Raw genomic sequence first — 22,528 nt, forward strand, 5'->3', positions numbered from 1 at the left:
TTTCTTTATACATTGTGAGCTCAATATGACAACTTGTAGCTAATGTAAGCCTCTCTGGACCATTGCTAATGATAATAGACTTTTTTTTTTGTAAGTTTTCTGCTAAAATAGTTCCGCCCAGCTTGGCACCCAGGGAGTGTTTCTGGGAAGTTTATAGGATTGACCTTTGATTGACCATGTAGTAGAGTCTGGCTGTGTAGCGAGAGATAGCCAGCACTCAGGGGAGCACAGAAAAAACATGGCTTGAATAAAAGAGTCCGATAAAAACTCCTCACGAATACAGGATGAATAACAAACACATTTATAACCTTCAGAGAAGAGCTGACTTTGGCATGAAGTACAAAGAAAACTCCTGAGCAGGGATTCCCTGATCACTTGTTATTCATATTTTTTTTTGCTGTCAAAAAGCATTCCTAAGTTTAACACAAGGACGATTTGGATTTTTTATATACATTAAAAGCCAGAATAACCTTGGATTCTCAAAAATTCAGCTGTGTAGCCGCTCTGTATGTTTGTTATGTGCTTGGTTTTCACAAAAAGAAGCTAAACCTTTTTCAAAAATATGAACTTAACCCTGTTTATAATATATATATTATCATCAACAATAAAAAGTACACACACTCACTCATATCTTTAATAATGGGAAGTCATATTCTTTCTTTACCCAAATCCTTTCAGACACTTATTTGATTTTAGTTATATTTAATTACTTTTAACAGCAGTTCTACTTGAATTCCCAAAGAAATACAATTATAGTTTGAATTTGTGAGGGTATGTACAATAGGATGATATTATATGTATAGTATCTTTTCTAAACCAAGAAGCACATTGGATTCCGAAATATTCAGGTGTTGTCTAACAGCTCCTTTGGTAATGTCTGTATGTGCATGTTGTTCATAGGAAGAAGGAGAATGAGAGTCTGAGCGTGCAAACTCTATGCCACAATCCTCAACATGCACTGGAGAACATCGTGCTGCCTAACACCAGCTCCACAGAGTGTGCAATGACTTCAGTGCCCTCTGAGAACAGTATACTGTATCTCTGCAGCTGTATCAGGGAGCATGACTGCAATGACAGGCTCATCTTTGAGAAAGGTGCAAATGGTAATAAGAATAAGAATAAGAAGAATAATAGGCACTGTATCTTTTTCCCATAGACTTGCTTAACCATACAAAGAAAAAAATAGGTGCTGACATTTTGTAAACATTTCTTTCTAGGGTTCTCAAGGCTACAGAGTAAAGATGTGATTCCGGTAGTGGTGTTAAGCCTGGCTCCTCCACTCCTAGTGGCTGTGATTGCTACAATGGCATTCTACGTCTACCGCACACGACACCTCAGCAAACAACCCAAAGACTGGCCACCAAAGCGCACACATTACCAGTCACTGGACCCACCACAGGCTTGTGCTGGTGAAGTCAATGCCAGTGACTACCACGGCAAGCTTCTATCCCTTGGTGAAGATGCCAATTCAGACATATCCTCAAGCTGCGCCAATAGCCTAAACCACAACACTGAGCATCTACCTATCCAGCTGGAGGCCTTGGTTGGAAAAGGACGATTTGCTGAGGTCTGGCGAGCACGGCTGAACCACAGCGAATGTGGCCAGTATGAAACGGTTGCAGTAAAAATCTTCCCATCTGTGGAATATGCTTCCTGGCGCAACGAGAGGGCCATCTTCTCTGATCCCAACCTGAAACACGAGAACATTGTACAGTTTCTGACTGCAGAGCAGCGTGGAGGAACAGCTAGCAACCCTCAGAGGCAGTACTGGCTAATCATGGCCTACCATGCCCTGGGGAACCTGCAGGACTATCTAGTGAGCCATGTGCTGAGCTGGAGTCAGCTGTGTGCAATGGCATCCTCAGTGGCACGAGGCCTAGCGCATCTGCACAATGACACAACCCCATGTGGGACACCCAAGGTGCCCATCGCACACCGCGACTTGAAGAGCAGCAACATCGTGATGAAGAACAACAACGAGTGTGCTCTGTGTGATTTTGGTCTTGCACTAAGACTGGACATCTCTCTCACGGTTGATGACTTCGCTAACAGCGGCCAGGTGAGGGGGATCATCATAGTCTTATGATAGCAATGTAGCTCAAATGGTTGAAAAAAGCTCATTTCCGAGCAAATTCATTAAATCAAACATTAGTGTGGAGTAGAAAAGTTAATATTGTTGCTGTTTCCTCTAGACTGATTTCATCATCCCTAATCCTTAGGACTGATTCAGGTCGTTCTGCTCTCTCAAAGATGTACGATTTTATAGCAGGAGTTAAGCCAAATCAATATTAAACTTGGTTTCATTGGACTTAAAAAAAAATAAAAAATAATAATAATACACTTAACGAAACCGCTATGTAGCGCAGAGCAGCAGAGTCAGCAACATGTCTAATCTGCATTGTGTTATTCATCAGCATGCTGCAGTTTGCCACAAGATCATGGCTACATGACGTAAAACTGCACACAGAAAGCCACAGAAAATTTGATCAGCTCCATAAACTCTTCTAATGTATCACTGGGTGCTTTAATATGACTGGTTTTTAAAGGGGAAAAAAAGTTTAGATAATCCATCCAGCAATCTCTCCTAAACCACATTCGCTTTTAGATGTTTATCATTCAACTTAAAGGATTAAGAATTATGAAGAAGAAACACATTATTTATTTTAGAGGTTCTCAAATCAAATTACAAAAACCTTTACAGTCCGAATTATTGCCTTTCCACCAAAAGAGACAGATTTCTTTTTCTTTCTTTTCTCAATTATACATTCAACCCATTACTTTACTTACAATGGAAAGAATTCCACAGAAATTTTTTTATAAACTTGGTAACACATAATTTACCCTGTATTTTAAATATTCATAATATGTATATATTTCACTTATACTCTATTTTACCATTTTGTTCTTGTTCCTTTCACTCTGGCATTTATTTATATACCTTCAGGCTACTGATCTTTAATGGTTATTATGTTCAAATATGAAACTTTTCCAGGTCTTTGCTTTTATTTGTTTAATAGCTAATCTAGTCCTGAATAAAAAACATTTATTTTTCTGAGCAGGTATTATTAGAAGTAGGTTTTCTGTTTCTTAAATATAATAGAATAAATCTCGTGCCCTCCTGCAGCTGCCTTATGTAAACAAGTTGATCTTTACTTCTAAGGTTGGAACGGCTCGCTATATGGCCCCTGAGGTCCTAGAATCTAGAGTGAATTTAGAGGATTTGGAGTCCTTCAAACAGATGGATGTGTACTCCATGTCTCTGGTGCTGTGGGAAATTGCCTCTCGCTGTGATGCTATAGGAGGTAAGAGCCTGAAAGATCTTAATAAAATAACCCAGCAGGGCTGCACACTGTAGAGCAATTTATAAAACAGTAATCAGTTTTTATTTGGATTCTGCTATTTAATATTACAAAAACTATGGTGTAATGGACTTTTTGGTTTGAAAGGCAAACTCTTATAATGCAAACAAATCAGAAATGTCAATTATGTTCACACTGAGTGTTATACAGTCCACTGGACTTAAAAAGTCTTAAAAAGACTGAGAGTGAAATCATTAAATCAACGAATGTTGCTGTCTCAGAGGTGAAGAGCTACGAGCCTCCATTTGGTTCGAAGGTGTGTGATCAGCCGTGTGTGGACAGCATGAGGGATCTGGTGCTGAGAGACAGAGGACGACCAGACATTCCACTCAGCTGGACAATACATACAGTACGTGCTGCATAAAAATTCGACTAATAATAATGCATATGATACACATACAGTACCAGGCAAAGGTCTGGACACACCTTCTCCTTTTGTGTTTTTTTTTTCTTTTCTTCAACATTGTACATTAATAGTAAAGACATCCAAATTCTGAAAGAACATATATTAAATTATGTGGTAAACAACAAAAAAAAGTGTTAATTAACCCAGAATATGTTATATTTTCGATTCTTCATGAGGTAGTCACCTAGAATGGTTTTCCAACCTTTTCCAATCTTGAGGAGTTCCCAGAGGTGTTGAGTGCTTGTTGGCTGCTTTTTTTTTTTCACTCTTTAGTCCAACTCATCTCCAACCATCTGAAATGTATTTGATAATGGAGGTCAGGTGATCTGATGCAGCACTCCATCACTCTTCTTCTTGAACAAATAGTTCTTACAAAACCTAGAGATGTGTTTGGGGTGATTGTCTTGTTGGAAAACAAATGATGGTCCCACTAACTGCAAACCAGATGAGATGGCATGTCGCTGCTAAATGCTGTGGTATCAATGCTAGTTAAGTCCTCAGTTTAGAGTAAATCTTCAGCCCTGTCACCAGCAAACACACCTCCTTCTTCATGCTTCACAGTGGGAACCACAGATTCAGGAATCATCTGTTTACCGTCTGTACTTTTAGCAAAGACAAAATTTCTAATTTGGACTCATCAAACCGAAGGACAGGTTTTAACCGATGTAAAGTCCATTTCTGTCTTTGGCACAAGCAGGTTTCTTCTGCTTCTTGTCCTTCTTCCATAATAGTGGTTTCTTTGCCTCGATTTGACCATAAATGCCTGAATCAAGTAGCCTCCTCTGAACAATGGATGTTGGAAAACGCAATGTAATTCGGCGGTTTCTGAGGCTGGTAATTCTAATAAACTTTGCAGCAGAGGTAACTCTTGGTCTTCCTTGCCAGGGAAAAAAAATCATGAAAACTTACTTTCATTTCTTAAAGCAATGATGGACTGTCTTTTCTCTTTAATTAACTGAGTGTTTCTTGCCATAATATGGATTTGTACAGTGGCTGGAGTAGCACTAATGGGGCTATCGACTGTGTACTTACCCTTTCCTCTGCACAAGACAACTGATGATGTAAAGCAAATTAAGAAGGCAAGAAATGTCAGAAATGTACAGAAGACACTGTGAACTGAACATTTTTTTAAGGTGACTACCTGAATGTTACAAGAGAATGCTATAGGTTTACCAAGTTGTCATGAAAGATAAATGTAGCTACTTTAAACAATCAAAAATATAATACATATTCTGGGTTTTTGTTTATTACATGATTCCATATATGTTCTTTCATAGTTTGGAAATCTTCAGTAGTAATGTACAATGTTGAAAATAATAAGAATAAAGGGGAAGGATGTTTTGACGGGTACTGTATGTATATTTATATTAGCACTGGTAGGTATAGAAAAATATATAGTGTTGATGTGACAGTTACTCAAAAGAAAAAGTAGCAAATCAAAGATATAAATTGGAATAATATTAAAACATTTACTTTTACATCTATACACGTATTATTGCATTATAATGGTTTAAACTGAACTTGGAAGTGTATACATTATTTATTTATTTTTACAATATTGTACAAACGCTATGATCGAGTTACTTTGTGCTAAATTATAAGGTATAGGACATGAAATTTGGTATGAATTCAAAACAGAAAACCTTCGTGAACTAAATTCAGTCATGAGCTAGCAAGACTAACAGCAAGTCTGCACATAATGTGGGTTAGTCGTGGTGTCGTTACAAAATGGTGTGGAAATTCATATGAATTATTACTATTTTTATTGCACTTTTAACAATAGGTTTTGCCACAGAGCGACTTCAGAGTGAACTGGAGAATGAATTAGATTCCAATAAGTGAGCAGGAGGCAAAAGGGGGCGAGCAAAACCCTGCTGAGATGACATGAGAAAGAAACCATGAGAGAAACCAGACTCGAAAAAGGAACCCATGCTCTTCTGGTTGATGTTGTTAGTGGGACAATAAATTATTACTCTTGTGCAATTGTAAACAGTCCTAAGTGTGTTCAGGAGGAGCATTATAGCCTGTACGATTCCAGCAGCAGCACTCGTGTACAGATCTAGCGGGATTGATTGCATTTGATTGCAACGTTTGGTTGATATAAAGGCAGATGGATGAACTGGTAGAAGTGCAAACTAAAAATAAATTCTATATTCAATTCCTAGAAACCATACTATATTTGTTTAAATTGAATTCATCTTGATTGCTGAGATTAGTGGGGTTTTTTCTAAAACAGTTTCTATGTGCTTGGGCATTACAGGGCATGCAGGTGCTAAGTGCCACTATTACAGAATGCTGGGACCACGACCCAGAGGCTCGTCTGACTGCTCACTGCGTGCTGGAGCGATTTAACTCTTTGGCGCAGGAAGAACTGGAGAGCAGCGCTGTCTTTGACCCCATCCCCACTTCCACTGTGCAGCAGGACTCCCCTCTCCCTTCTAATTGCACAGAGCATGATGGTGGCACAGCGCCCGCATGCCCATCCCAAACGCAAGCCGCAGCTGATGCTCAAGCCTCAACCTCCTTAAGGGCGCTGAGTGAAGTGTGACCACTCCTCCCCAGAGCCCTGCAAACCAGACTTGTTTTTGTAATATATATATTGGTTCAATATGTGGAGCTGGTCTCCATCATCGGGTTCTTATTGTTTTTAAATATTAGCTTTTTTGTTTTGTTTTTGGAATTAATGAACCTAATGCACCACTGATAAAAAGGACTTAAGGATGAGCAAGATAATATAAGCACTGGCTTCTGAGTTCATGATGTTCCCATAACCTCTTCACGCCCGTGCCAGAGTTATTTGCCCCCAGGCAGAGTCTATTTGAAGTACCTTTATAAGGAGCACTTTCAGGACTCGGCGTTTTGTTTGTTGAGCATATGTAAAGTCGTGCTTTTGCTGTATGAGATTCCTGAGAGACACAGAGTCAACACATCATCAAGGAAAGCGTCCTTGCTGTGCTGGCAGTGTGCGTGCACCATTTCTACTGGCAAAAAAATGTTTTCCAAAAACTGTTTACCACACATCATTTTCTCATTTGAATTTTTCCATTGCCCTCCGACTCGCTTGCTTTTAACAACAATGTGGTCATCCCACGAGCTCGGCTTTGGGAGGGGCTTCAATTCGATTAACCACAAGCCCTGAACCAAACACACGCTTTAAAAGGCCCAACATACAAGCAAGCGGGAAGAACTTTTCTTTTTTTTTCTTTTTTCCTTTCCCTCAGATGAAGGAAAATCAGAAAGCGTTTTATTGTTGCTCTAAATTGATCCGTACGCACAGGCCTGTCTTTATGGAAACAATTCATAGCTGCTTTGAAATCTGCCACAAACTTGAGGTTTAAGTTCCTTTTGGTTAGGATCATTGTTATATTGCACATTTAATTACCGCTTGCCTGCTTCAGTTGACGATAGCAATATTGTTGAACCTCGCTTAAAGCGGTCACACTCATCTGCCAAGAAGTTATGGGAAGAGATTGAACCAAACTTTCATTATGAATTGAACTAATCAACAGGTACAATTTCTGGAAAGAAAAGAAATTACTTTTTTTTTTTTCCTTTTGTTATATTAAACTATTGATTTGGAAAGGGACAATTCCAGGGTCTGGGGACATAGAGTGTAATCTTTTCCTAAAAAAATGTGTGTGAAGTTAAATGACTGTGCTCTGGCTCTTTGGAACCAAAGCATAAACAAAAAAATATCTTTGAAGGACTCTGGAAAATGGATGGATGGAAAAGAGTAGAGTCTACACTAATTTAACACCATCTAATATAGTATGATACTCTCGAAATCTCCAAGCTATTTGTATACATAAAGATTTCAATAAGTATTCTGAAGAGATGGTGAATACCTGTGATATTACAGTATAATACAGATCATGCACTGATTAGAGTGACAGAATAAGGTTTGTGAAATGTTGAACCCAACAAAAGGACATGTTTATTGAGCCATTTTGTCCTTTCGATACTGTGAACTGGTGTCACAATTGTATAGATCATATACTCATAAAGTGTTTATATATCATTGTGTCATGATTTATTTATTTATTTTATTTATTTATTTATTTATTTTTTTTTGGGGGGGGGGGGTGTGTTGAATAATTCAGAAACTGTTGCACACTCAAAACACAACTGCATGGTCAAGTTAAAAAAAAAAAAAAAAAAAAAAAAAAACTGAAATCTTGTCCTAATACTTTATCAATTTTATTAGTTCATTCTTTTTTTCAGGCTATCAGGATGATAATTAAAACATCAGTGCAGTTTACAGCTCAGCGAGATAAACACTTGGGGCCCGTCATGTCTTAGTTCGGACATTTTCAGAGAAGATTTTCTCAGCTGAAAGGCATAACTTTTAGGCTTTCTGCTAAGGGGGCTGATCTCCAGAACACAGAGTCAACCTAGTGTGTGAACTCGAACAAAGAAACCCTACAGAGCAAAAAGCAAACATTCTGGGTGTCAAGATGCTGAGAAAAGGGAGCAGATATGTACATACTCAATGTGTTTCATAAAGGATGTGATTGGAGGAATGAACAGGAGGAAGACCAACACAAATAAGGCACCACAAAGTTTCTTAGCAAGACCAACCAGGGTTTATAGTAGCGCTTTCAGATGAGAGGCTCCTTATTTATGCTCTGGCCAATAGATGCTCACTTACACTGCCATCGATTGAAACTAAAATAAATGCATCGTTAACGTAACTGAGCTTCATTTCAGTCAAGCAGAAATTGTTTTAGTTTGTTCAGTTTTCTGTTGTTATTTTTGCTGGCTTCGTATGGCTCAACACCTAGATATCCACCACATCTTTCCTAAAGTGTATGCGGTTTATATTAGATTTTCTTACAGAGTTTCAATCGAGAGGTAGGATGACATAAGACGGAAACTAGAGAGCGTTCACTGCATGTGATGACATTTCTGATCAAACTGCAATAATACTGTAAGACAGCTCCACATATTCATAATCACATCAGTCAAAGAGATTGGAACTGATGGATTAACTTGTTTCTGAAGTTTCTATTATAACTATGATCGAAGCCACTATATTGGTGCCCGTTCAAAACGACAAAGCACGGTTGAGTTGCGAAATCAGAGCAAGCCCCCACCTAAACAATGCTGAAAACAGGTAAAGAGAAAGAAGTCTCATTAAAATAAACACAACTCTCGACACCTCCCTCGAAAACACTTGGCTAACCGCTGTAGCACAAAACGAAAACGCCAAACCGGCGAATTCGCTTTCGTCGTGGCTCTAGACGCTTCGAGGAATCCAGCTCTAATGAATCCGCATGCTCCTGCAACAAAACTTTGTAGAGCTCCCTGATGATATCGAAATCATAATACATCAAATCAACTGCTTACATAGCGAAAAAGAAAAGTGTGGGCCATTATGTGGCCTAATAATAGCATTCTTCAATAAGATCAAGACAAGTTAATAAAGCATCCTCAAACACGATCCTTACTTAGACACCTGTCAGAACATCAACACACTCTCATGCTATTCACAGCTCCTGTTAAGGCAACATCAACAAAAGATGCCTGCACGCTCTGGGATCTGTTGTGGATCAGAATGATTTACTTTGATATACCAAAATCAAGGGGTGCTGATCTGATTCAGGCAGTCCGCTATCTCCACAGAGCAATTTATCCAGAACATCATTAAGGAATCATAAGGAAGGGAGTCTTTTAAGTGTGTGTGTATGTGTGTGTGTGTGTGTGTGTGTGCCTCGTCAGTTGTAAAAGAGAGAGCATAAACCCCACAGGCAGCCCTAGGGGGACAGCCAGGCTCCTGCAGGTGAGGGATCGGGGTCAGAGTTTGCATCAGGGGTTAGACTGGAGAGGTGCAGTAGAGGAGCTCTGTGCTGGAACACTTTGCCACAGTGGTTTGTGATACGTCCAGCCTTCACCCTGGGCAAACGAAGAAGAAGGAAAACATGCTTAGGCTCATTTCTAAGTACTTTATTTTTTTCATTTCTTTTTGCTCCTTGAATAAACGATCCATCTTAAGACAATATTCTTCTTGTGTTAAAGACTCCAATCGTCCAGTCTACCATTTTCGTAACAGCCTGAATAAACATCTAGGGGAAGCAAAACCACAAGTGTCGAGCTATTTATAAAATGTACACTGATCGAGTTACTTCCATCACCGTTAATGGAAAAGCGAGTTCAGTCTTTATGATTCATGTAATTAAAGACACTGCACACCACACCAAGCACAAGAGAGCTGTTCGGTTTAAAAATTGAGAGAACCGTGTAACTAATAGATTTGGCTGCGTGTCGACGAACGTGCTTACTTTTCCTTCAAAGTATTTGGTCCTCCATGGCGTCTCGGTATCTATGCGGTGTCGTTCCTCTTTTCTCTGTCGCTCCTCCAGGAAGCGCTTGTGCTCCGTGGCCTTTTCCATGTCTTTCTGCAGCAACGACTCGGTCACGTGCTGCCACAGTCGCCTGTAAGAAACGCAAGTATGGCATGCTGAAACAGGGGATGTATTGGGTCATGGCAAATATATTAATTGTGTGAAGATGCGACATTGTGATCGATATTCACACCGCAATTCAATTCGAGCGAACGGCTCAACACGTACACGACGTTCACACACAACGTTTACACAATTAAATGAAGCTAACACACTCTGACAGTGACTTTACTTTTACTGTGCTGTTATGGTAAAAGTAAAAATAGTCACCAAAGCGTGTCCTGAGTTACTATTTGCACAAAAGTGTGGATTTTGAAACCTGCTATTTTTATAATACTAGAGAAGTGTTATGAGAAAAAGAATATAAAGCATATAGGTAAAAAATTCTCCAATGATTCAGACCCACTAATCTTTTTTCGCCATTTTAACATCCTGTGCACGGTCCCTTCATTTGATATCTAAGAAAACCAGGAATTAAGAACAGCTGCTTCACTATGATTGTGTTTAACAGGGGTTTGTGATGGACTGATCTAGAAAAGTGAATAGTAGAATAATATGATACAATGTCATTTAATATCAATCGTAATATATAAAATTATAAATAAAGCACAGTGTGAACGCTGAATCCTCACCTGGACTCGTAAGGCCCTTGCTGCTCTTTGGGTCGCACTCGTTTCCTGGTGACTGGTAGCTTGAGGACATCTATGATGCGTGTCTCGCCGTTGGCGTACGTAAACTCGAGCATGCCGTTCCACTCCCCCTGCACGCGACACACTACGGAGTTGGTGGGGTTGTGCTTTACCTCTGCATTCACTCTGCATAACAAAAACATAGGATCTTATTACGATGTACATGCTCAGCTTTCACAATGGAAACATGCGCCAAAGTATGAGAAAGGAAGGACGGCATAAGCGAGCGTGCAGATGGAGCATGAAGAGCAACAGGGTCTGTCCGGTCAACACTAAAGTGTAACAAACAACAAGAGTTGATTACATTTATATTACAACTCCTATTGTGTGTTCTGTAATGATATGATGATGTTTTTCTACACTGCTCTTTATAGTAACATTAAGCAAGTCTTTACCCGATAAATAAATAAACTCCACATTAAAGAACAAGGAACAAAATCTAAAATGGGCTCAATTGAACTCTGCAATAACAATTAAAAGGTAATGGCTAATAAGAACAAATTAATCCAAATAAAGTCAGAATTTGTGTACTCACTGTAACTCATAATAACTTTTCACATGATGGAACACAACGTTTTTACCCATTAGTCCCTCAGCTCTTTGCAGACAGTACACTGTAATGCAGACAGACAGCAGAGTCAATTAAAGTGTAATGTGACCTGGTGTCACTGACCTATGCAGCTTGCCCCCATAGAAAGGTTTGGTTTGGAAGGTGATGGCTGCACTGTAGCCTGTCTTGGCGCAGTTCACGTTGACCTTTCCGCCGAGCTCTACCCAGGGCACTGTGAGGATCGAGCGGGCGTAGGCAGATGGCAGAGTGAACGTGTACTCTTCGCCGTGCTCCAACAGGTGCAGATTACCTGAGAAAACCCCAACACAAACAGTGGATACCAGGACACTGCGTATCATTCAATTAAGCAATAGAGCCTAATAAACATAAAAGCGGCCCACTGTATTAGCAAAGGCACTTCACAAAAATGATCCACAGACAGACTAATTTACTACATGATTTAAACTGATTACTGTCGAAAACTTTACGAGCTGAAAGAGCAAATGGGGTTTTTTCCCATGCATTAGACATTTAAAACATCTTCAAGCACAGTAACTAAGCAACAATGCAAAGAAATCATACCTTAAATCTAGTTATATATTTGTATAATACTTAATTTAATGTTTCTAGGTGATTTTGCTTCTTAATAAATTAAATCCTTTAAAAAACAATTTAAGAACTATTTAATGCCTGAAAAAATTTTGCCAAAAATAATCATTACTTTATTCTTATAATTAAAAATACTAGAAACAAATATAAATAGTAATATATTTGCTTTATTATATTACTATTTATATTTGTATCTAGTAGTTTTAATACAGTTTAAAAAAATTTTTTCAAGCGTTAAATAGTTCTTTTGTATCTAGTATTTGTATATTGATGTAGTAGAGAGAATAATATTCTACTACACTGAATAGAAATCAACATATTTCCACTTACCATTCGGTTTTTAAACATCTGGGTTCATAAAAGCATCTAACAAGCAGCTCAAATAAACATTTTAACATGTGTAGTCTCTTATCTTAGTGACAAACAACTTAAGAGTCAATCGGGCAAACTGCCTTACCCTCTCCAATCATGGAAACACCAATAGACATGCCCATGAACTTGCTTTTGGTCCACACATGTGTGTTTACACACATCTGCCTCTCCTGGCATTCAGCATAGAAGCCCGAGACAGGTGGGTGGTGAGACACCTGCTCGGCCACAAATCTCACATGATAGCAGTCTGATGTACTGGAGCCCTCTTTCAGAATGCTTCCCTGAGACTCTGCCGTCTTTGGCACTCTCCAGGAGCAGTGGAATGTTTCGCCAATGATCGGGTTGTAGGGCTTCTTGGCAATCGCGCCCTTGCGGCCCTCGTGAAAGGAAGTGAGGTAATATTCCACAAATCTGATCATACGGTCCATAGGACTGGTGCCATCTGTGATGGCGACAAAAAGGTCGGGGTGGGACATGAAGTCTGCATACATCTCCAGCAGAGAGCGTTTTTCCAGGATGAACGTAGGAAGGACCACCTAGAGGGAGACATCAATGTTTCAGTGTGGACGATTTATACCAAGTATCAGTATTTAGTAAAACATTTGGACGAAAGCAAACATGCTATCTCTCTTCCTACTAACACATTGGCACACTTCCATTCTCCTGTACTGTACTGGTCAGATCACTATCCATCCAGTTCACATGCACGGACTTGGAGTAAAACAAGTTCTTTAGAACAGCATCTTATCTTTGGAATGTAGTAAAACAACTTATTCTACCCTACAGCCCTGCCCTACTTTTGTTCATTCATAGGTATGTTAATTATGTTGCCGAGAAGTTTCATACATAGTTTACTGTAAAATCTACTAATCAGAACTGTATGCATTTATTTGGGTTGATAGCACATGTTTATGCTTGATCTAGTTTGTGGAGATAGTCTGGTATGGTGGCTCACCCTGGTCAGGTCCATGCCTAGTTTAAGCTGAGACAGAAGATGAAGGATGACGCTACGTTCTTCCTCCACCGCTCCCAAGTCCTCTTCCTCAGCTGGAAAGGAGTCTTCCTGCTCCTCTTCGGCATCAATGACTTCCTGCTCCTAAAATATATTATTTGTTATTGTAAACAATAATGTGTTTATGTGGAAAGCAGATACGTTTTTGGTTACAAAATTCTCTAAAGGTTTCTATCAAAAATAGCATACAGGCACATTTATTAAGTAACAAACTGCTGGCAAATATCCAAAAGCCATTATGTAGAAAAAAAGCTTCAAAGCGTTCAGGTTATCATTTTTCTTCTAAATTCCTATTCATATCGCTTACAAACTAGAACAATTAAAAATGTACACGGTAAGGTTCCTCTAACTTAAAACATATTTTACCTTTCTTTAATCCTTTCATCCTTCCTGTAGAAAGTCAGGACATGTCAGGAAACAGTCACCAAACTACAATTCATTTGCTGACCCAAAGCATTTCTATGCATTTATATACACATTATCTGACATTATTTCAAGTCCCTGTATGTGTCATAAACCTCCAAAAAAAAAAAAAAAAAAAAAAAAGGCCCTGATTTAGATACTCCTAAAAAAAAAAATTATGAAATCCGTATTTATTTGCATAAAAAGTGAAAGGATTTCAAGCTCTGTCTGTCTCATGTTCTGGCTTTCCGCACTTTTGGGATTGGTTTACTCGTTTCTGTTTACTTGAGTAGAATTCAAGCCAAAATCAATCCAATTTCCCTACATGTAGTCTACTTATAGACACATACGTATTTAACAGTTATGCGCATTAGGATTTTAGAGTTTTTCTATGACCAAATGTGACACATCCTGCTAGAAATGGCTCAGGCAGTGACTTGGCCTAAGACTAGTATACTGACTTCATTTCCTGTAACATAAAAATGACTGCAGGAAGCATTCCAAATACAGCTCCTACCCACACCCTTCACTCCAGATGTTGCTAACACTTCGAGACAAAACAGAATTCCATTGGTGTCATGTCCTTTCACAGAAATAGGTGCGACTAGTTTTTAGATGCGCAGTGGCTCCAGTAAAACCCGTGACATTTCACCTAAATGCTAAGCTCTACATAACATAAGACGGATGAACTTAAGTTGACTGACCCCAATACATACACATTATAATACAAGAAACAAGCTAAAAGCGTGTTGATTCATTCTGTATGAATCATCAACTAATTCCTTCAGCAGAAATGTGTGATTATTTCTCAGAAGTCCTTTCCTATTTCATTAAACTCACGTTCGTATGAGAAAGTCTGTCGTAAGAGGATAATCATATCCATACCCACAATAGCTAAGTCACATTGTTCATGAAGACTTCACAGTAGAATCAACTGACAGTAGGCAAGCACACCTGAGTGGTTACATTTCTTACATCTGCATCATTTTGTCAGAACAGACAATGCTATTTACTCTGGTGTGGATATAGATTGTAAAAACATAAATACAGACTGTCTTCTAATTCTGTGTATACTGAGCTGTGGACATTGCCACAATGGCTGACCAAGGAGCAAAAGAAATCATGCAGCTCAGGTCATTGCTTTAAAAACACAGTTGAATAGAACGTCTGCCTTCTATTGACTTTAATCCAAACTGTTATAACCAATTCGAGCAAGAGGCTAGAGTTGTGTCTGCGTCTATTGTATTTCTTTTCCAGTAACAGGCTGTTCACTTTAACCGCAACCCTCTCCACCCAAGTTTGTCTTTCTGACAAGATTAATGTAAGTTTAATTCCAAGACAAACTCCATAAAGAGCAGCTGCAAATAAAATGGTTGAAGGGTAGGACCTTTAATAGAATTTGGATTACACTCAAAAATTGTATCATTATAACATTAAATCATCTAATACACACACACACACACACACACACACACACACACACACACACACACACACGCACGCACACGCACGCACACACACACACACACACACACACACACACACACACACACACTGCTGCAGACAATTTAGCTGTAGCCAAAATGACTATTGTAACTTAAATAACTACCTATGGTAATATAACAGAATTGTGTTGGATGCAAAGCCTTTATTACCCCAGCAATGTCACAGGAGCCCATTTCGGCAGGTTCTACAGCCATGTCCTGCGTTTTGCCGCTGTCTTTGGTGATGCTTGCCAGTGTGCCACCATTCTTCAAAGCTTCCGGCAGTTTGGGTTCCAGCCATTCGATTGTCGGCCCTGCGGGGCAAACGGAGCCTTGTTCAAAGCTGCTCATGACACCGGACCCTACATGCAGTGGCAATGGGCCACCGGCAGCCTCAGACACAACTAGAACCGCAGGTGTCTGATCCCCTCCCGACTGTCCTGAAGTTCACATTCGCAACCCGAGCCCGAGGGGTCAGCGTCTGCACACAGAACTCCGCAAAATGCAGACCTGTTGCTTTTCTGCTAGGAAGACCACGCTCACAACTTCTGCTTCGTTACAATCGGTAGAATCCTATGAGCAAACCCTGACCTCTTAATCTTCCAAGATCTACACAGCAACTAAAATACTGATACACCCCACTGACTACTGGCCTGTTGATTTGTTCCTTTTCTTTCAGAGACCTATAAAATATGTATGCTTGGCAGGTGGATCAAATTCAGTTCTGTGCAGTAGATGTCCAGAAGTACAAGACCACCAAGACCCATCTCATCTCATAACATTACTAGCGACCTATAGACTTAATTAAATTATTTGGTAAAAATGCTTGGATTTGTGCCAGTTGAGGAAACTGGCCGCTTAGACAGAAAATCACTTTATGCATTAGTAACACGGTTTCATGACAGCAACACAGTCGCACGGTTTGAGGAAGCAGGCAAGTGGCGCACATGGGTGACTCCCCCAAAGCTCTGGTTACCTTCACTGGCCTATCAGAAGAAGATACTGTTCCTCATCCATTATGAAACTTTATTCCACTCTCAGGCCAGGGCCACAGGTCATAAATACTACAAGAACATGACCTTGGATTAACTGATTTGCTACCAGCAACACGCGATACATGTACACTAAAAATGGAAATCGGTGATGCATCATTAATCCGTGTCACCATGGATTAACTGATATGCTACCAGCAACACATGATACATGTCCAGTAAAATGGAAATCAATCAGGTTTTTTCCTTAACATGTGTCATTATAAAACTCAAGCTGTGCAGGCTTTCTGATGCCATGTCAGGTATTTCAAGTGACCTCAAATGCCTCGACCAAATACCCGATCAGCTGATGATAAAACTCTTGAAATCATGTGTGTTGTGGAAAAGCTTTGGTCTCCACAGGGCAGCGAGTCATTAAGACTGGAGAACCTCTGATCTTCAGTAACTTCTGCACACTAAATGTTTAACAAGACAGCTGTGTAGTTCTTAAATGCAAGGATGAATGAAAAAACAAGGATGAAATGGAAATAAAACAAAAGACGTATGCAGTTGAGAACGTTTTGCCCAACATAAATATATAAAGTTATGTGAATGATTGAAAGATACAGTGGATCGGAACAAAATGTATGTGGAGGGCATAAGGCATAAATACACTGCACTGTGAAAATGGTATTTTAATATTCCTACCTTGACTCTGAGCAAACATTGTAAAACAACACAAAATGACACTGGTACCTCCGATTGGAACTCTGTGCCGGGCCACTTGTTGGAGCTGCAGGATGTTCAGGCAGTCACTAAGGCAGGTCATAGTGGCCAGAGAGGTGGCTTTGAGAAGCAGGAGGTCCTGATCCAGTGGAGAGGGATTGTGGCTGGCCGGCAGGCCCTCGATGCACTGCACCAGGTCTCGGTGCTGGTCCTGCGCCTGGGTCATCATCTGCATAACAACAAACGTTTACAGAAAACTTTACTAAAAGATAAATTAACTAGGCACACTGTTTGTCTAAAAATGAGGACTTGATGCATAATTAACAGTCATAGATTACAGGCATATTAAAAAAAAAATCTCATATCCTCAATTTGAGGGAAAACTACATAAATATGGCCTCACCTCACGTGCCTCCACCAGGTGATCCCGCAGCAACGAACGCTTGTTGGAGTAGTTGGAAGAGCCGCGGTGCAATTGAGACAGACCCAACAGGGAGCCGGTGTTATGGCTGATTTTGCGCTGAGACGCAGGGGAACTGGAACTGCCCTGAGAGGCCGTGGACAGACTGCGAGTCTTTAGTGGTGGGTTAGTCTTAAGGATAAAAGCAAAGTGCATAAAACTGGCCACTAAAGAGGCATGCAAACAGGGCAGCAAGTAAGCAGGAATCATACAGACTCCAACAATATTTTGCTGTTGTAAAAAAAAAAAAAAAGATTCTAGGTTGTATATGGAATATATAGTATATACTCAGCAATTTCTCACCTTGCCCATGGCTTCTGTGTGGTGCTGTGTGCAGATCTGCAGCCTGCTTACCCAGTGCTGCCTCTCTTTAGCATCAGTTGCTGAAAGAAACATTAGCAAAGAGCTTATTATACACTGAAACTAAACAGGCCCTAATAGAAAAAGCCCTAAAAGAATAAGACCTATATAAAAAATAAGCATACTGCAATTTATATAAAGCAGTCTCAGCACTACAGTTCCTATAAATAAATTGTTTAATGTACAAGGTGCGGAAGTCCATCACTGCTCTAACAGTGAGGAGAAGTACTGACTTTTCCAGTATTGCTTCACTCATGTGTGCAGCCTTGCACTTAATGCATAACCTGCTGACTAAGCAGGTTATGCATTAAGCTGACATAAGCTCTCAATACAGCCAGTAGTAAATATCAAATGAAAATATGTTTATATAAAAAATAAATCTACTGAGCATTAAAGATGGTTCGGTTTTACCCAGCGTGGTGTACGACCGCATTCCCTTTAAATCGGCTCGTCTCGGATTGATCGAACCACCGCAAAATTATATTACCACTATGATGGTTGATCTTTTTTTATTCCTTCTCGGTTGGATCTTGTGCCACTGTCTCTTCTCTTCTTGAGCTGTGGTTAGTTTTTATTTAGACATATCTAAGAGATAAAAATAGAGAACCAGCGGACAGAAAGAGAAAGACGCACCTCTAAGTTTGTACTGCTCCCCGCTGATGGCATTGACTGTAAAAGTGTGCGAGTCCTCGTCGCTTGGGGAGATGACTGCCCCTGCCAAGGGTAACGTGCCCCTGGGCTTCTGATGCCGTGATTGCTCATTTACAAAATACTCCAGCAGCCCTGCCTCGTTGTTCAGTACAAAGAATCTAGAGACAGCACATAAAGCCAAGTCAGCAGTTAAACACCAAGTCCTACATACAACAGTCTGAATCACAATAATCCAAACCTAGGCTTGTGTACCCCCCCATCACACTTTTTTTTTTGTTTTCAAAAAGAGAGCTTTGAATTAAGAAGAGCTTTGAATCAAATGTGTTAGAACAGCAAAAACTGGTGTACTGCAAGACCAGGGCTGGAAACCTGCTGTCTTTTTGATACGTTTTTTTTTCTTTTTTTCAAGCAGGTACTCACCGATACTGCCATCCTGTTACCAGATTTGTGTATTTCATTAGATATCCATCTACATTTTCCATGTGATCACTAGAAACAAGTGAAAGAGAGGAAAAACAAGCAAACCAAAACACATTAAATAATATCAATGATAAAAAAAATACAAATCTTTCCAATATTTATACGCATTATCTAAAAAGCATTTCAAATAGAACAGACTGACAATTATCTTAAAAAATTAAACCCTAAAGACAGATTTTTTATTTATCAAATCAGTGCCATATCTCGATACATCTACTAACATTATAGAAAGGCAAAAGAACGCTCATAAATTGCCCTGTATGTAATACACTATTTGACCAAAATTATATGGACACTTGACCATTACACCCAAACCATGCACATTTACACTGTTAGTCCACGTTACTGTTATAATAACCTTTTTCATTTAATTGGTTTGGGCCTCAAAGTGCAAGTGAAGGGAAATATATGTATGTATATACACAAACACACACACACACACACACACACACACACACACACACACACACACACACACACACACAAACAAACCCAAACAACACACATCTAAATTCAAGTCTCTATAAGGCAAATATTCTAAACCTATTTTTCAGCTAATTTTTCTGTTTTTCTGCTCCATCACACACACACACACACACACACACAAACACACACACACACAGACACACACACACAACGTCACTGAGATACACTAGTGTGCGGGACATAGATGTTCCTGGACCTGGGCTGGGAATCTGTACTTGCAAAGCACAATTAAAAAAAATAAAAAGCCAGCAATAATTACAGCGTAAAAAATATTTGCAATGAGAAACACAGACCCTACATGTAATGTTTAAAAAAAAAGGGCACCAATGAGACACACCCTGCCCATATCAGGAGCTTATGATTATGATATTGGACATGGAGCGTCAGGTGGCTAATGTGTCAGCAGCCTCGCCATCGCACACCATCCCGGAGTCCTTCAGCTCTCACTCACCTGTACTGCCAACTTTTCGACGTGGTCCTCAACGAGCTCTGGGTGTGAACATCGAGCTTGCCTTCACTCTCGGAAATGCGCATCCCCGCACTTTCAACTTGCATTGTTGTTAGCTCCCTTTAGCCTAGCTTAGCTTAGCCTAGCCTAGCCTAGCTTAGCTTAGCGTCCACTGTGGCCTATGACAGGAAAGACTAGAAGAAATTAAACAGATAGGAGCAACTGTCAACCTAAACATTTATAAACCTTTCCGGTAAGCGAAAGCCACTGTGAATTAGCCACACGCATCAACGCCTTCATTCTACACAAGTAAAAATAATTAATTGAATTAATACTTTTGTGTAGGGGGGAAAAAAAACCCAGTTTGTTTTGTACTGCTTCTCAGCCCTCTGCTGCCATGACAGAACACAAGTTACCGGTTGAGATCACGTGACGTAGGCTAACTTTCAAACGGCCCACACTACCCTATCTAGGTGCACTGCCTAGGGTAGGGAGTAGGGCTTCATATTTACTATTAGTACACAGCCAAGGTTCTATTACCATGGGATCGAACTACTGAACATATTAATGGATCTTTATTAAATTATAATAATTAAAAAGCAATAAAAAAAGATCTATTAAATAATAAACATCCCAACAGCTGCATGCATCAATATAACATTAAATATTTATTCAAGAAAAAAAAAAAGTGTAAATACAATGTAAAATTTTACAATTCACTTATTTTGTGTACAGTATGCAAAACAAGCCATGGGATATGTATGTATGTACGTATGTATGTATGTATATATAAATCGATCTACAACAATTTGTACATGAAACTAAACTAAAAGACAACAGGATATCCAAGAACGACTTGTGTGTGATAATTGTTATGCGCTATGCATAGAAATGTCTTTGGTCTGCCACAATGGTCACACTTTCCCGATATACACTTCATCTCTGTTATTTAGCTACTGTATATGGACTACTGAAAATCTGAAATCTGTCCTAAAAAATGGTATTAGTCTTTAGAAAGAGCTCTCCGGTGAGCTGAGGTTGTATACAAGGTATACACACATACACAAAAAAAAAATATATATATATATATATATGTGTATGTGTGTGTGTATGTATGTATGTATGTATGTGTGTGTGTGTGTGTGTGTGAGAAAGAGTGATAATGATTGAGCTACAGAGCAACAGATTTTTCCACATTTTATATGACAAGATTTAGTACAAGTCATGCCTAATGTGTATTTTAGTAGTGTGATGATTTAACACAGATCTGTAAATTAAAAATCATTTTGGTAAGCATGTTAATCAAAAATGCTCTCTGAATTAAAAAAAAAAAAAAAAGAGGAAACGATGAAAGAAAGAAAAAAATCCCATCTAAAACAAGATGCAAATGAACTAAAATAATAATAATAATGGTGTATGGATATAGCAAACGTTTACACGTACTTGCAAAAACAAATAAAAAACGCGTTTTAATACAAACCATTATGAAATGAGGCAAAGCTTAAACAAAAGCTCAGGTATAAAGCAATCTCAGCAGGAGTCACTAAATGATTTTTCTGGAATTCAAAATGACTCGTGCATGAGGAGAATGGTACATTGACCAACAACAACAAGAAAAAATAAATTCTTTGTTAATAGCTACATCATTAGCATATTTAATGCAAACTGAAATCTAATAGCTAAACAATTTTACCAAATAATATAACTGAGTTACAGATAAAACATACTGGTCTACAATGCCACTTCTGCATCTGTTTGTGATATGTGTCATGTTTAACAATTTTCTTCATTATTAATCAAAATATAAAAATAAAAATCGGTGAAATGAAAAATGGACAGTGACAATTCCACTCTACCTTCAAGTAATACATTTTGGGGAGAGAGAGAGAAAGAGAGAGAGAGAGAATTAGACCTCTGGGATTATAAGGCTTATTCAATTATATATATTACAGTATAAACTGCACAAACACTGTACTGCGTTTACATAAAAAGCAGTCATAAACCATTAAAGTGTGGCTGGATTTATTTTCTATTCATTGATGAAAAAAATGGAAAAAAAGTCAGCAAAATAAGTTAGTGATGCTAAAACATACATGATACAGTGTCACTGCACTATATGTTGTGAAACGACGACACAGAAAACTGAATATTGTTTGATTGATTCACGCGGCCACATTTTACACTTGTATTATTGAATAAATGATAATGAACAGAAATGTTCTATTATATTTGTTAAAAAAAATTAAGCAAAATAAATATATAAATTATAAAACAAACTTTAGAAAAAAAAAGACAAATAAATGTAACTTACAATTTAGATAATATAAAGACTACTTATACTTATCTTTAACACTAACATTCTGTTCACAGGGAAAAAAATGCAGATTCTCATGAAAATAATCGTTCAAATTTGTAATCTGACATTTCTACAAATGATTAAATGCTTTTGCACAGTGTTCTGTTTTCACCCAATGTCAGATATCTGGCAGTTGCTCGGGTTTCACGCAAACTGTATGGTTAGAATCTAAATAAATAAAATAATTAAAAAAAAAAAAAAAAAATTCTTCATTAAGAACAACCAGAGTCTGGTACAGCAGTTTAAAAGACAAGCTATAAACTCAGCGTACGATGTGCTGGTCCGTTATTTTTTTATATATATATA

General features: G+C 38.8%; 2 protein-coding genes across 5 annotated transcripts in view; one reads left to right on the plus strand and one right to left on the minus strand.

Moving 5' to 3' along the window:
• Positions 1-9,127, plus strand: part of tgfbr2l (transforming growth factor beta receptor-like) — a gene marked incomplete at its 5' end in the record, with an annotated part of 13,410 nt that extends 4,283 nt beyond the window's left edge. The window contains 5 exons of one of the 2 annotated variants that reach the window (XM_083537552.1): positions 901-1,103; positions 1,218-2,059; positions 3,161-3,302; positions 3,581-3,708; positions 6,026-9,127. In XM_083537552.1, coding sequence (XP_083393678.1) covers positions 901-1,103; positions 1,218-2,059; positions 3,161-3,302; positions 3,581-3,708; positions 6,026-6,313 — 1,603 coding nt within the window. In that variant the 3' untranslated portion in view covers positions 6,314-9,127. The remainder of the gene's footprint in view (positions 1-900; positions 1,104-1,217; positions 2,060-3,160; positions 3,303-3,580; positions 3,709-6,025) is intronic. The other variant, XM_083537553.1, reaches the window with a different exon arrangement.
• Positions 7,947-20,297, minus strand: osbpl11 (oxysterol binding protein-like 11). Of its 3 annotated transcripts, none has more exons than XM_083537537.1 (14): positions 20,202-20,295; positions 19,870-20,060; positions 18,873-18,941; positions 18,435-18,610; positions 17,745-17,824; positions 17,385-17,528; positions 17,012-17,210; positions 15,456-15,598; positions 13,342-13,482; positions 12,472-12,922; positions 11,529-11,715; positions 10,799-10,981; positions 10,044-10,197; positions 7,947-9,657 (listed from the first exon to the last, which is right to left on the minus strand). In XM_083537537.1, exons 2-14 carry the CDS (start codon positions 19,971-19,973, stop codon positions 9,571-9,573), a joined length of 2,118 nt encoding a protein of 705 aa, XP_083393663.1. In that variant the 5' UTR covers positions 19,974-20,060; positions 20,202-20,295; the 3' UTR covers positions 7,947-9,570. The 3 variants fall into 3 exon arrangements, with proteins under 3 accessions (XP_083393663.1, XP_083393661.1, XP_083393662.1); XM_083537535.1 differs by having other exon boundaries at positions 17,385-17,573; positions 20,202-20,272; XM_083537536.1 differs by having other exon boundaries at positions 19,870-20,297.
• Positions 20,298-22,528: the final 2,231 nt, after the last annotated feature.

The sequence above is a fragment of the Silurus aristotelis genome (assembly GCF_946808225.1).
Source record: "Silurus aristotelis genome assembly, chromosome: 3".
Lineage (NCBI taxonomy): Eukaryota > Metazoa > Chordata > Actinopteri > Siluriformes > Siluridae > Silurus > Silurus aristotelis.

What these genes read in the sequence shown, in the direction of transcription:
- osbpl11 (XM_083537535.1), bottom strand. Translation starts at nt 19,973, where the DNA reads ATGCAAGTTGAAAGTGCGGGGATGCGCATTTCCGAGAGTGAAGGCAAG. An exon ending in TCGAAAAGTTGGCAGTACAG is followed by an intron (nt 18,942 to 19,869) that starts GTGAGTGAGAGC and finishes ACTTGTTTCTAG; the next exon opens with TGATCACATGGAAAATGTAG. An exon ending in GCACAGAGTTCCAATCGGAG is followed by an intron (nt 15,599 to 17,011) that starts GTACCAGTGTCA and finishes TTTGCCCCGCAG; the next exon opens with GGCCGACAATCGAATGGCTG.